The 14,331-nt window shown below is 59.5% G+C and overlaps 1 protein-coding gene across 2 annotated transcripts in view; it reads left to right on the plus strand.

Moving 5' to 3' along the window:
- KCNH6 (potassium voltage-gated channel subfamily H member 6) overlaps window positions 1-14,331 on the plus strand; it is a 129,033-nt gene that overhangs the window by 3,632 nt on the left and 111,070 nt on the right. For both annotated transcript variants that reach the window (XM_075911217.1, XM_075911219.1), the window contains exon 2: window positions 1,658-1,888. In XM_075911217.1, coding sequence (XP_075767332.1) covers window positions 1,658-1,888 — 231 coding nt within the window. The remainder of the gene's footprint in view (window positions 1-1,657; window positions 1,889-14,331) is intronic.

Consider the following 14,331-nt stretch of genomic DNA (forward strand, 5'->3'; position numbering starts at 1 on the left):
AACTCAATCATCCCAGCCAGGGCTTTGTCAAGCCAGGACTTAAAAACCTCTAGGGATGGAGACTCCACCCCCTCCCTAGGGAACCCATCCCAGGGCTTCCCCACCCTCCTAGGGAAATAGTTTTTCCTAATATCCAACCTAGGCCTCCCCCACTGCACCTTGAGTCACCTTGAGTCACCCCAATGCTGCCCTGAGCCCTGGCTGTCCCTTGGCCAGAGGTCAGGGTGGTTCTGCACTAGACCAGCTTGCCTAGGGAGGTTGTGTCATCGGAGGCTTTGAAGAGCAGGTCAGCCAAGCATGTGCCAGGGGCCGTCGGGCTACCCCTGGGAGCACTGGGCTAGGTGCCCGATTCGGTTTCTTGACTCCCCGCTCCAGCTGCTCAGTGCAGGCTCACTCTTCCTGCCCACACCGAGCACGTGCCGTAGCTCATTCAGAAGCCCTGCCGAGGGACGTTCATAGACACACCCGCTGAGGTTACCTTCCCTGTGCCTGCAGCAGCCTCAGGGCCTGAGTCGTCTCGGCCCGGCTGGGCTCCCTGCACTCACCAAGAGTCAATGCCGGACTTGGGCAAACTTTTAAAAGGGCCAGTCAGGCTGGGGAAGCGTCCCTGTCAGGTGGGGGGGGGATGAACTAGCCCCCCACCAGTGTGTGCAGGCCTGCAGCCCCAGAGAGGAGGTGGAACTGCAGAGCTAGGGAGGCCACGGGAGGAAAAAAGAGCAGAGGGAAACGTGTCAGTGGCTTCCTGGCTCTGATGTGGTCTCGCTTATGCCCGTTGTACGCACTGGCCGGCTTCAAGAATCGCTCCTGCTTTGCCCCGTGTCGGGAGACAGGCCCAGAGACCGAGGGGCGCAAAGACCCCTCAGATCATGTAATCCTTCCCCGGGCAAATGCCCGGTTAGTCCTTGGGTGTGTGCTTGTGCTTGGGCCCGTCTAGTTCCAATGTAACAGCTGATGGGGCCTCCCCTGTTCCCTGGGGGAACAATCCCCCTCCCCAGAGGTCATGGGAGGGAGCAGGAATAGAACGTGGCTTTTCTGAGCAACACCCCCTGCGACTCAGCCACTGCCCCCAGTTGCCTCTCTCAGGGTATGTCTACACTACCCCCCTAGTTCGAACTAGGGGGGGTAATGTAGGCATACCGAACTTGCTAATGAAGCCCGGGATTTGAATTTCCCGGGCTTCATTAGCATAAAGCCGGCTCCGCCATTTTTAAATGCCGGCTTGTTCGAACCCCGTGCCGCGCGGCTACACGCGGCATGGGCTAGATAGTTCAAACTATGTAGTTATTCCGAACTATCTGTATGCCTCGTGGAACGAGGTGTACAGATAGTTCGAACTATGTAGCCATTCCGATCTATCTAGCCCGTGCCGCGTGTAGCCGCGCGGCACGGGGTTCGAACAAGCCGGCATTTAAAAATGGCGCCGGCCGGCTTATGCAAATGAAGCCCGGGAAATTCAAATCCCGGGCTTCATTTGCAAGTGCGGTATGCCTACATTACCCCCCTAGTTCGAACTAGGGGGGTAGTGTAGACATACCCTTAGTGCCTGGCCCTCAGGCACCCGGGTAACAAGGAGACGGCAAGGCAGGGCCTCCGCTAGGGCCTTCGCTTGCTGGGCAGGCGCCTTATGCTACCCCTCTGCCCCCCTACGTCGTTGCAGACCGCAAGTTCCTCATCGCCAATGCCCAGATGGAGAACTGCGCCATCATCTACTGCAACGACGGCTTCTGCGAGATGTTCGGCTACTCCCGGGTGGAGGTCATGCAGCGCCCCTGCACCTGCGACTTCCTCACCGGGCCCGAGACCACCAAGAACTCCATCGCGCAGCTGAGCCAGGCCTTGCTGGGGTCCGAGGAGTGCAAGCTGGAGATCCTCTACTACAGGAAAGACAGTAAGAATCCCCCTGCGGGCGGTCCCGAGATTGCTGGGCCAGGGGGCGGGGGGGATGCACGCATGGGAGCCACCCTAAGAGATTATTTCTGGTGGGAGATGATTGCTACGGATACAGCACCCTGGATTGGCCTCCCTCTGTGCAGCCACGGCGCCTGACTGCCCCCTACGGCCTTCTCCCGAGCTGGGCCTGATTTCCATGAGGGCCAGGCCTGCTGAGGTGGGCGGGAGGGGCAAAGGTGGAAGTTGCCCTGGGGCCTGGTGATTCAAAGGGGCTACTTCTGCAGCACTGGTGGTGGCCGAAGCCCCGGGCCCTTTAAATCGCGGACGGAATGCCATGCTGCGGGGGAAGCGGGGAAGGCGTGCTCTGAACAGTGCAGAGAACTAGCTGCCCCCTCTCCCCACCTCTTCTGCCTGAGGCCCTGCCCCTTCCTCACCCCCAGCCCAGGGGCCCAGCATGGCTAGGATGAACGGGAGCAGAATCAGCCCCCAAGTCCCTGCCTTGCGGGGAGGGGGGCTCCCTTCTGCCCTGACCAATGGATTGTCCTGGGAGACGCTCACACAAGATCAGGCCTTGGACTGGCCTGAAAACACAACAGGCATGATGACAGACCCCAGGGCTGGGGGTGATGAAGTTGGAGCGGGCGGGGATGAGACAGCCATGCCATGGCGAGCCCAGGGAGCTCCTGCGCTGGCTCCTTTGCCGGCACCCGATGGTTTTCGTTCGTGGCGATAATTCTCTAAAAGTGACCCCTGGAAAGGAGCTGGCCCCGGTTCTGCCCTCACTTGAGGGTCGGGCCAGATGCAGAGGTCGGGGAGCAGCCCAAGCTTGCAGGAGGTGGGAGGGGGATTTCGGTGAGCAGGTTACACCCATTCTGAGCTTCCAGCAAACAAGCAAATCCAGGAGGCTGGGTTCTCGTGCACCTTGTCGTACTGTTTATGCCAAAGCAAAGTGAGAGTCACCCTGCTGATTTGTGGCAAGATCAGACCCAATGGCAGGATCAGGCCCACACTGCACAAGCAGCAGGATCAGACCCAATGGCAGGATCAGGCCCACACTGCACAAGCGGCAGGATCAGACCCAAAGGCAGGATCAGGCCCACACTACCCAAGCACCAGGATCAGACCCAATGGCAGGATCAGGCCCACACTACCCAAGCGGCAGGATCAGACCCAATGGCAGGATCAGGCCCACACTGCACAAGCGGCAGGATCAGACCCAATGGCAGGATCAGGCCCACACTACCCAAGCGGCAGGATCAGACCCAATGGCAGGATCAGGCCCACACTGCACAAGCGGCAGGATCAGACCCAATGGCAGGATCAGGCCCACACTACCCAAGCACCAGGATCAGACCCAATGGCAGGATCAGGCCCACACTACCCAAGCGGCAGGATCAGACCCAATGGCAGGATCAGGCCCACACTGCACAAGCGGCAGGATCAGACCCAATGGCAGGATCAGGCCCACACTACCCAAGCACCAGGATCAGACCCAATGGCAGGATCAGGCCCACACTGCACAAGCGGCAGGATCAGACCCAATGGCAGGATCAGGCCCACACTGCACAAGCGGCAGGATCAGACCCAATGGCAGGATCAGGCCCACACTACCCAAGCGGCAGGCTCGGCTCAATGGCCCATTTTAAAGAGACCTCCCTGCGTGAGTCTGGGCAGAGGGAGTCCCTGCTCTGGCCGCCCCACGGGAGACGGGGCTGAGGAACATCCCCCGTCGCATGCCCCGCAGGCTGTTTCTAAAGTGACAGAAGGTCCTGAGCAGGCTTCAGGCTTGAGCTCCCGCTGTGCTTGGTGGCGCTGGGATCCCAGGGTCTGACCCGGCCCCGTTTGTCAGGGATCGGAACCTCCCCGGCTGTCTCCCGTGGGTGCTTGTCTGGACCCCGGCCCGTCGTATCTGAGCATCCGCAGTCACGGAGATTATGCCAGCAGTGGGCAACCTCGGCTCGTGAGCGGCCTCCCTCCTCTCCGTGGGCCGCAGGATTGTCCTAACCGAGATGGTCTCCCGGGACGGGGCAGTTTTGCTCCCTGCGCTTGAGTACCAAGAATTGGCGGGTGGTGCCGACTGACCCGTAGCAGCGCCGGGATTGGCCACGGGGGGCACGCACGGCGCTGGCAGACAGCGTTGGGTGCCCCTCGCTTCACGTCCCCTGGCTTTATGAGAGCGTCACGCGAGTAACCCCCACAGGAACCAAACTACGTGGCTGGAAACCAGCAAAGCCTGGCAACCCCGCGCGTGGGCAACAGTCGACGTGTCTCGTGGGCCGCACTGAGAACCCCGACGGGCTGCACGTGGCCCTCGGGCCGCAAATAGCCCACCACCGCTTCATCCTCAGAACCCTGTGGCAGGTAGGGCAGGGCCATCACCGCCATGGTCCTGAGGGGGGCCTGAAGCGCCGTGCTGGGGCATAGGCCTCGTGCTGGCTTTGAAAAGGTTAAGGGGAGCCCTGGGAGGTTAATTAGCGGAGACACAGGGTGGGTGGGCCAGGCCCAATGACACTGAGTCCCAGCTGGAGGCAGAGGTAACGCTTCAATTCCGCTCTGAGCAGCAGGCAGGAAACTAGGTTGAAGAGGACACCTGGGGGAAGATCTGGAGCAGCGAATTCTCTTCCAGGGAGCTAGGAGCAGGGGAGAAGCAGCCGGGTGAGTGGCTAGTTCTGCCAGTGAGCCCTGGCCAAAGGGCCGGCCCTAGGCCTCCAGGAAGGTGCTCGAGTGAGGAATGGTGCAAAGGAGGCCAGGAGAGGGTTAAGTCTGTGTTGGCATTTGGGACTCGCTGGGGGGCTCCACTGGAGAGCCCTGTGACCCCAGCACTGAGAGAACCGAGAGCGGGAGAAATCCTGGTGCCTGAGGAGAATGCAGGTGCAAGGTGGGGGCTGGAAGGGGCTGTGGGAAAGGCCTGGCAGCCTGAGGGGGGAAGAAGCCTGCAGGGGGTGGCTTGGACCTGACAGGCCTTGCCTGCTCATGGTAGGGGCTCTGAGCTGGAACTCAGAGGGGAGGGAGCGCTGGGGTTACCCCACCAGCTGAGGGGAAGGGGGTGCAGAGCCCTGAGGTAAGAACTTTGGAAGCCCTGAGGTGGGGGCTGAAGGCCCAGTGTGGGGCTGAAAACCTGCAGTCAGGGCCCTGACTGGACTCTAGTTTGCGGGACTTGGTTACCCCAGAACTAAGGCGTGGAGGTAAAAGCAACCTGCCCACAGGGCCATGTCCCAAGAAGAGGGAGACCCCTACTGGGCCAGAGTGGCTGTCAGCCCTGGAAGAAGGGAGCCTGCTATGCCACGCCCTGCCGAGGGGGCGTCTGCTTGCAGGCCCCGACATACCGAGGTCACTCTCACGAGCGCCCGGGAGGAGCAGGCGGGAGAAGCTGGCGCTCAGGCTCACACCCACCCCGGCCCCTTTGAACGTGCCCACGGGTGTAGTGTCCAAAGCAGGGCTCCTTGGGGTCAGGGAGGGCTCCAGGTCCAAGCTGCCTGCTCCACGAGGCTGCCTGATGGGGGAGATGGCAACTCAGAAGGGCTGCACTGCCTGTCTTCGGATGCCAGCTGTGGCAAGCCAGGCCTCCTCCGCCAAGCGTCTTTTGGGGGGAGGGGAATCGAGGCTTCCCATTGGTGAACCCTCTTATTTTTTTCCATCATGTGCAGAATAAATTTGGCGTGCACCGGGGGATGTGCACCAACAGTAGAAACACAGGCTCTGCCAGTCAGATGGGTGGCATTTGAATCTCTCCTGGGTGGCTGCCCAAGGGCACAGTACCGAATGGGCCACGGCCCCACCTTGGTTAGGGTCTAAGCCACAGAATTTGATCTCGTTTGACCAAGGCCCCTGGAAATCAGTGGGCAGACACCCCTTGGCTGCTCTGGCTTTGGCTGGAGCTCGGCTCGGCTGTAACGAGGCTGTTCATTCAAGGCTCTGGTTCCCCCCAGCCCGCGTGGTCCCAGCGTCCGTTCCGCTGGCGGGATCCGAGCTTTGCGTCTCCCCAGCAGAACGCGGCGTGTGCGGGCGCAGATGGGCTCGTGTTAAGATGAAAATGAGGCTTTGCTGGGAAACGCCGGTGATTAGTTCTAGTACTGCAGGGAGTTAGTGAAACATTTCAGCCTTGATCTGCCGCAGACGGGCAGCGTGCAGAGCCCGACGTGCAGCTGTCAGTCCCCTGGGAGAGGGCTCGGAGCACGCTGGAAATGCAAATATTGCTTTCTACACTGCCTGAGGCACCTTAGTCCTCGTTTTTTATCCTTGAAGCCCCAGCGCGGATGCGGGGGAGGGGAACCTAGGTATAAACACAGAGCCTGAAGTCCTTCCGGCGTACGTAGGCTAGACAGACCAGGAAGAGGAGGGAGAGCAAAGCAGCATGTCCGAGCTCAGAATAGACAAGGCGTCATGAGGACGTCGGCCTGTGTGACCTTGGGCAAGACAGTCAGCCACCCCGTGCCTCGGTTTCCCATCTATACATTGCAGATAGTAGGACTGCCCTGCCTCACCCTGGGATGTGAAAATAAACGCATTATGGCCTGAAAGGGGGGTTGCGATGCAACCGTAACGGGGCATGTAGAAGTGCTTGGGTATCTAGACTTGGTCCCTGGGGTCCCACCTGCCATCGGCCACCGCACCTCTCATCTCTGTCCCTGTGTCACTGCCGAGGTGACTCTGCCTGGCGCTGGGGTAGGTCAGTGAGAGCCGACGTGCGCCGGGAGGCTGATGGCCCAGATTAGGAGCCGGTGAGTTCTGTCCCCGTTTGCAGACAGCCGCCTTTCCCCTCTCTCCTACTGAGAGAAAAATAACATTTCCCCCGAGCGGCTTTGAATTCAGCTCTCCCCTCCCTTCCTGGGTCCTTCCACTACTGATGCTGAGCGGTGCGTCAGGAACAAAGCGCCCCGCTTCCTGCAGGGCTGCTAATGGCTCCTCTTCTCCTTCAGAAACTTTCAAGCCCAATGGGCAGAGACGTATCTGTCTCCCCACGCAGCTGTAGTGAGCGGGGGGGGGGGGGGGAGGGCATGGAATGGGGACCAGGGACTTGCTGAGACTCTCAGCAGGATCTGCTGTGTCCCTCTGCCCTAGACGGGGCTGGACATCGGGGACAGGGACACAGGCTATGAAGCACCATGGAGCAGGGGTGGGGGGGTGACTTAAAAGGGCCTGATCCTGTAAAGTACTGAGTTCTTTCAGCATCTTGGCAAGACAGGGGTGATGGGCGTCCCTGGGGAGGCAGCCTGTGTGAGCCGGGGCAGCAGGAGGCAGAGCAGGCTGGGAAGGGGGGTATGACAGGATGGGGGCAGGAATTGCTCAGCGGCTGCAGACCATGATTATTTTTTCCCTCCTGCCTTCAGTGTCTGCCGGGGCTCCTTCGAGAGGGACAGTCTGCCCAGGCAGCCCTGCTTGGAGACTGATTGCTGTAACCCCCGGGAGAGAGAGGATCCTGGGTGCCTATTAAACTGACACGCGGCGGATGAGTGAGGGCTCCCGCGACGGTCACACTGCAGGCAGCCCAGAGACACGTGGGAGGCCAGACTGGTGCAAAACGCCCAGCCGAGCCGCCGCATTGGCTGGGACAAAGGGCTGGAGTTTTAATGGGGGTTCTACGCTCTGGTCTGGAGGCAGAGCTGGGTGCTCGGCTGTCTAGGCAGTCGGTTGCATTCCCAGGTCAGGGGACACGCCGAGAGTCCAGCCCTGACATCCTGGCCCCTGCTTTTCCATGGGTCCCAGCATCCCCTCCCCCGATACTTTATACTGGTGGAAGGTGCCAGATCGACAGCCTTCCTGGGCAGCTCGCTCCTTTGGCATCTGCTGAGTTACCAGGGGACCTCTGCCCAGTGGGTAGGCACCCAGGAGAGATTCAGGTGCCGCCCAGCTGATTAGCAGAGCGCCCGCAGTGCTCAGAGCCAGCAGCAGGTGTTTCTACTGGTGGTGCACAGTTGCATATGCCTTGGTGCACATGACACAAGTTATTCCACACACGGATGGAAACAAGTAGAGGGAAAATTGCCCCTGCCTAATAGAAAGTGCCTGGGAGTTATCCGTGCTGACTCGCTTCACAGAGGCACCACCAACCCTCTCCTCAGGAGACGAAGAGCTAGAAGCCAAGAGGGCCAGATTCTCAATTGCCCAGCCCCCACCCTCAGGGCTGCGTTTTCCCGGGAGCTCCGCATCCAGCGCACAGGACTCATGGCTGGAAATCCAGCCCTAAACGGGGAGCCTTTCGTTTGTTTGCCAAAGAGCTTCGCCGTTTTGTTCCGTGTTTGCTCAACACCTCCCTCCAGGGGTCTGGGCCAGGAGCAGAGCTTCCTCGCATGGGCAGGTGGTGATGGTGGGTGGGGGAGGCAAGACCCCAACCCTGCCCCACCCCTTCCCAGGGCCAGTGCACAACGTTTTGGCACCTGAGGTGGGGAGCTCAGATGACGCCCCCATATGCACCAGCAGCAGCAGACACAATTTTCTACACTCTGGGTCCTAGTGGTGCCCCCCCCTCGCCTCCCCGTCTGGCACCTGAAGCGGCCACCTCAGTTCGCCTCATGGTAAGGCCAGTCCTGCCCCTTCTGCTCAGGCCACGCCCCCCATCACAGGGCGGGCGGGTGACGGTCCCCAACCCCGGAGCCCTGGGAGGGTAGGCGCTTGGGGGTAGCAACAGTCTGACCCTAGTACACCTACAGTGGAGTGTGGGCAGGACCAGGCTGGCAATTTGGGACGGCAAAGCCCTTCCCCCCCCACCTCGCATCCCAGCCCCCCATGCTCCCCACCACACGGCACAGATAATCTTGGAATGTCTCCCTTGAAGGAGCAGTGGGGTGCCCCCCGCCCGGTGCTGTGAGCCACCCTCTCCTCCCTCCCCGAGCGGCATTCTTCTGGCCACAGGGGAACCTCGACAAGTTCTGCATTGCCCCTGGGAGAGCTGCGCCTGCTTCTTTTCCACGCCTCGAAGAAAGCCATTCATGTCTATTTTTAAACGCCGGCCCCACTGGCAGCCGGCTTTTCAAGGTGCGCATTGTCTGCCCGCAGCTCTCCGCCTGTGCGCCGTCAGCCCATTATGGACGGGCTTATCGGCAGAGAAAGGGCCGGCGTGCCAGGGAGCTGCCGCTTAATTACACAGAGGAGGCTCCAAACCCGATAATCCCCTTTTTCAGCATGTCGCCGCCAATCTCCAGGCTCTCCCCGCCGCTGGGGCGCGGCGCAGCCAGCCCGGCAGCTCGCCTGCTTTTACGGCCTGCCACAGACACAATTATCCCTAGTGGAGAGATGCTCCCTTGAATAGAGAGAAGCCGCTGCTAGACCTTGAGCTTCTTGCTGCCATTTACCCACCAAGGCAACTGCAGGGAGCATCAGAACGGCAAGGGAGGGGTATGGGACTGGCAGTGGGTTGGGAAGCGATACGGAAAGGTGCACCCAGTGGGCGGGGCTCTGTGTGCACCTCTACGTGCACGTCGGCATAGACGTGTGTGTAACTTGCACGAGGTAGCTCAGGAGATGGTCCTGGCCCATCAGAGGAAGGTTGCCGTGGTCAAGGCTGGTTGGTTCGTCTTCTCGGGGATGTGTAATCTAATAGTGAAGACAGAGGTTCTCAAACGGTGGGTCAGGGCCCCAAAGTGGGTTGTGACCCTCTTTTAACGGGGCTTAGACTAGGGATGTTAAATTGAGGTTATTCTAGTAATCGAGTAGTCGATAGACTTTGTATCGATTTCTCGATTGGGGCCGGCAGCCCCGCTCAGTCCTGGCTCATGCTGGGACACAACCCCGCTGCAGCGCTGACATTTCAAATGCACTAGGAGCTGGGTAGGCTGCTCGCCTCCCCTCCTCCCTCCTGGCTCCTACTGCCTTTTAAACTGCAGAGTCGCAGCAGGGTTTGGTCCCGGCACAAGCCAGGACCGAGCGGGGCTGCCTGCCCAGCTGGTAGCAGCCCCTGTCTGTGGCGCCTGGCCATGGAAAGGGGCTGCTGCTGACCCCCATGTCTGCTAGCGGGGAGCCTCCTCTAGATGGAACGGCAGCAGAATGTGTCGTCGGTGAAATAACTGAGCGGCATTGACACGCCCTTTGTCGCGGGGCTTGGCCTCCGTGCTGGGACGTAGGCGCGCAGGCTGCTCTGGAGGCCGTTCCGTGCTGTCTGTCCATCTGCAGACTCACCTGGGTGGCTTGAGATGCTTTCGTCACACCCAGGAGTTTCAGTTGCTTTACCAGGGCCTGTGCCCTCGGGAGCCAGCGAGCTAATGTAGAACCTAGAACTGGACGGGACCCTCGAGGGGTCATCAAATCCAGACCCCTGCCCTCACGGCAGGACCAAGCACCGTCTAGATCAGGGATAGGGAACCTCAGACCTGGAGGCTGGATGTGGCCCCTGGTTTGCCGGGATCCGGCCCCTGAGGCTCAGCACTGGGAGCCCGCACTGGCGCTCCAGCCCCTCACCTGTACACAAAATCTACTAGCCGGGGCTCCCCTAGGCTCTGGTGTGCGAGGGGGAATGCGGGGAGTGTCTGTCTCCTTCTGGGTCAGGGACTTCTCACTTGTGTGTAGCCCCCAACTCATTTTTCAATGGGTCAGCGCCCCCCCCCCCAGAAAAGGTTCCTCACCCCTGGTCTCGATCACCCCGATAGATGTTTATCCAACCTGCTCTTGAATATCTCCAGTGATGGAAATTCCACAACCTCCCTGGGCAATTTATTCCAGTGTTTAACCACCCTGACAGGCAGGAAGTTTTAAGCTGGACATTGGGAAAACCTCCCTTGTGGCAGTTTAAGCCCCTTGCTTCTTGTCCTATCCTCAGAGGCCAAGGAGAACAATCCCCCCCCCCCTTGTAACAGGGTGAGCGGTGGCAGTAACCAAGGAGAGGAGGGGGCTTGTGGGCACCACACAGTGGGCGTGACACGAGGCTGGCTAAGGAACTGGAGCCAGGCCTCCATCCCACCAGCTGCAATCGAGCTAGGGGAATTGGAGGCGGCTGAGTAAGCCCAGGTCTGATGGGTACACAGGGAGCAGCTGCAGGCCTCATTAGCTGGGGTGAATAAAGGCCGGCAGGAAAGATGCCAAGAGGGAAGGAAAGGGAAGCCAGAGAATCCGAGAGAGCCGGCGTGCTGGGTTGCCCACAGGTGGGAGTAGCCCCTGAGGCTGTACTACTGGTGCTGTTTGTAGCTAGAAGGGTGTGGGAAGGTCTGCTGTGAAAATACAGCACACCGCTGATTGCAGAGGTTGTGGGTGCAGAGCTGAGAGGGGCCCAGTGACACCCTGTTCCAGTGGGGCCACAGGGACACCTGTGTGTGTAGGGGAGGGGTCCTTCCCCCTCTGTACCACAGCAGCGCTCGGGGACACCGGGGGAAGCAGCTGAGGCTGGACATGGCAGATCCAGCCTCCCTAATCCGCCCCCTTCATAGCCGAGCGATCAGTCAAAAGTTAATTTCCTTACAAGCTGCCTGACAGTGACGGAGCAGGAGAGCCAGGAAGTTAATTACAAGATCATTTGCTTCAGCCAGCTCCCACGGCAGGGAGGCAGCTGCCAAGGGCGCCAGACCCATCCATCCCCCTCGCACTGTGTTTCTTCCCAGGGCTTTGCCCTTCAGGCTGCCAGCCTGGGCTGTCGCCCTGCTCCGGCGTGCCCCCACCAGGAGAGGCTGAAGAGAAGGCGGCGGTGGCCAGAGGCCTGGCTTCCATGCTGTGATGGCGCGTTGGGGGTCCCCTGTCTCCTGCACCCCAAAATGGCACAAACAGACTGCACCGTGTAATGGAGGTTGTTTATTGCCTCTCCAGGATACAGCACAGCACAGATGTAATCTGGTCACAGAGCTGGGCTAGGATGCCTCAGGCCCCCTTGAGATGGGGGAGACTGGGCCCCTAAACTGCAGCCCCTTTTCCTAGGCTGTCTCCTCCATGCTTCCAGCCAGCAACTAACTAACTCTCTTCCAGCCCTGTCCCCCAGCCAGGGCAGCATTCCACCTTCCTTTGTTCCTCTCCATGGGGGGTGTCTGGCCATACTGGTTTGCATAGTGACTCATCCTGTTTTGCTGGGTCCTGGTACCCACGGCAGCCAGTGGGGGTTACCCCAGAGCCAGCAGCATAGAAACCAGCCAGGTACCCCCACTACGTCACACATGCAAATAGACGCAGGACCAGGACGGCCTCAATTCATGCTCTTGGACGCAGGCTGGCACTTGCTTTCCTTCCTGAGCCATGAAGGGACAAGCGCATGGCTGCTGCCCAGTCTTCTCTCCTCTGAGGCAGCCGCCATGTTGGATTGTGGGTCAGCACTGCTGGCTTTGGGCTGCAAATGGGCTGGAGCGAGGGAAGTGATTATTCCCCTTTATTCGGCAATGGGCTAGATCTACACTCACGGCTTCTTGTGGCAGAAATATGCAAATGAGGCTAAGCGTGGCATACCACCGAACCTCATTTGCATACCTAATGAACCACCATTTTTGCGGAAGAGGCTCTTGCGCCAGAAAGCTGTCTACCCCTTCTTGTGCAGCACACACCCTCTTTCGCAATGCTGTTATGCCCATTACTTTTCAGGAAGAAGGGCATTGCGCAAGAGGGGGCAGTGTAGACAGCTCCTTCTGGCGCAAGAGCCTCGGCTGCAAAAATGGCGGCTCATTAGGTATGCAAATGAGGCTCGGCAATATTCCACGCTTAGCCTCATTTGCATATTTCTGGGGCAAGACGCCGCGAGTGTAGACATAGCCCTGGAGTAGTGTGTCCAGTTCTGGGTCCTCCACTGTTGAAAGGATGTGGATGCATTGGAGAGGGTCCAGCGGAGGGGAACAGAAATGATGAGGGGGCTGGAGCACATGACCTATGAGGAGAGGCTGAGGGATTCGGGCTTATTTAGTCTGCAGAAGAGAAGAGCGAGGGGGGATTTGAGAGCAGCCTTCAACTTCCTGAAGGGAGGTTCCCAAGAGGATGGAGAGAGACTGTTCTCAGGGGTGACGGATGGCAGAACGAGGAGCAATGGTCTCAAGTTGCAGTGGGGGAGGTCTAGGTGGGATATCAGGAAAAACTCTTTTGGTAGGGGGGAAAGCACTGGGACGGGTTCCCTAGGGAGGGGGTGGAATCTCCCTACCTAAAGGATTTTAAATCCTGGCTGGGATGATTGAGTTGGGGTCTGTCCTGCGTTGGGCAGGGGGCTGGACTCCTGAGGTCTCTTCTAGCCTTGGGATTCTGTGACTCCAGGACCTCAAAACTGAGGCATGCACACAGAATCCCCCAGGTCCTGGGACTATGGCCTGCTCAGGGGCACATCCCAAGTCAGACAGCACCCTAGGCTACAGGGCACCAGCTCTGCATTGAGGAGAGGGGCTCCATTGACCTGACCATTGCATTGCCTCATCCACCTGCTTTATACCTATCTCTTAGAGCCGGAAGGGACCTTGAGAGATCATCGAGTCCAGTCCCCTGCCCTCATGGCGGGTTCAAGTACCACCCCGGACAGATTTGCCCCAGAGCCCTAAACAGTCCCCTGAAGGATTGAACTCACAACTCTGGGCAAATCAGGCCCCAAGGCGGGAGCAGGGAGCCCCTAACTGGGGCTGTTTCCCCTTTGCTGAGGGGGACGCAGGGCCGGGATGAGATCTTGGCATGGCCCTGGGCAGCAGCTGGCTGCCTCTTAGCCTGGCGTGGGTCTCTCTTAATCTGCATGCAGCTGGTGCTTATGAATATGAAACTGGCGACGCCAGCTACAGTGACCGGCAGCTGGTGTGTCCGCGTCCCTCATGCAGTTCTGTTAAAGCAGCTCTAATTCACAGCACAGGCCTGGCCCCTGGCCCTCCGCCGCGAGCTGCAGTAAGGCCGCAGGTGTGGCTCTCACCTGGGCAGCGACCGTCAGTCATGTGGTGCCTCGTTAAGGGAACTGGGGATTGCAATGAGCCCAGCAAACTCCTTTCACTTTCCACCTGCTCCACAGTGTGTCCACGGGACTCGGGGAGACGGGGGCTGGGGAAAATGAGAGATGGGAGCCAGTGTTCCCGGGAAGTTGTATGCGTGGGCAGCTGCCCAGGAGAGATTCAGGTGCTGCTCAGTTGATTAGCAGAGTGCCCACAGCTAGGGCTTTTGTTTCTACTGGTGGTGCACATTCGCATGAAATCAATGGGACTTAGGCATCTAAATACTTTCAGTGTGCTGGGTCCTAGGGCGTGATTCTCCTTTGTCGTGCACCTCGTGCAATCCTCTGCACTAGTGCAAAGCAAGTGCAAAATGCTTCCGTGCGTCAGGCGGGGCCTGACGGCTGCTCTGCCCCCTTGGGTTGAAGCTTGTGCCAATGCAAAATCCCTCTGCCCCGAGATGTGACGCACAAGGATGAGAAACCCTTCCCGCTGGTGCTGCTCTCTGGATGGCCCCCGGCGGGTTTGAAGACATTGCTAGAACCCCCGCACAGCCAGGAGGTTGGATTCCAGCCATGGGGAGGGGGAGGAGAGGGGATTGGATTTACTCTGGGAGCGAAAATAGACCTGGCTCCATTGCCTGGCACGT

Source organism: Pelodiscus sinensis, chromosome 29 (assembly GCF_049634645.1).
Source record: "Pelodiscus sinensis isolate JC-2024 chromosome 29, ASM4963464v1, whole genome shotgun sequence".
Classification (NCBI taxonomy): domain Eukaryota; kingdom Metazoa; phylum Chordata; order Testudines; family Trionychidae; genus Pelodiscus; species Pelodiscus sinensis.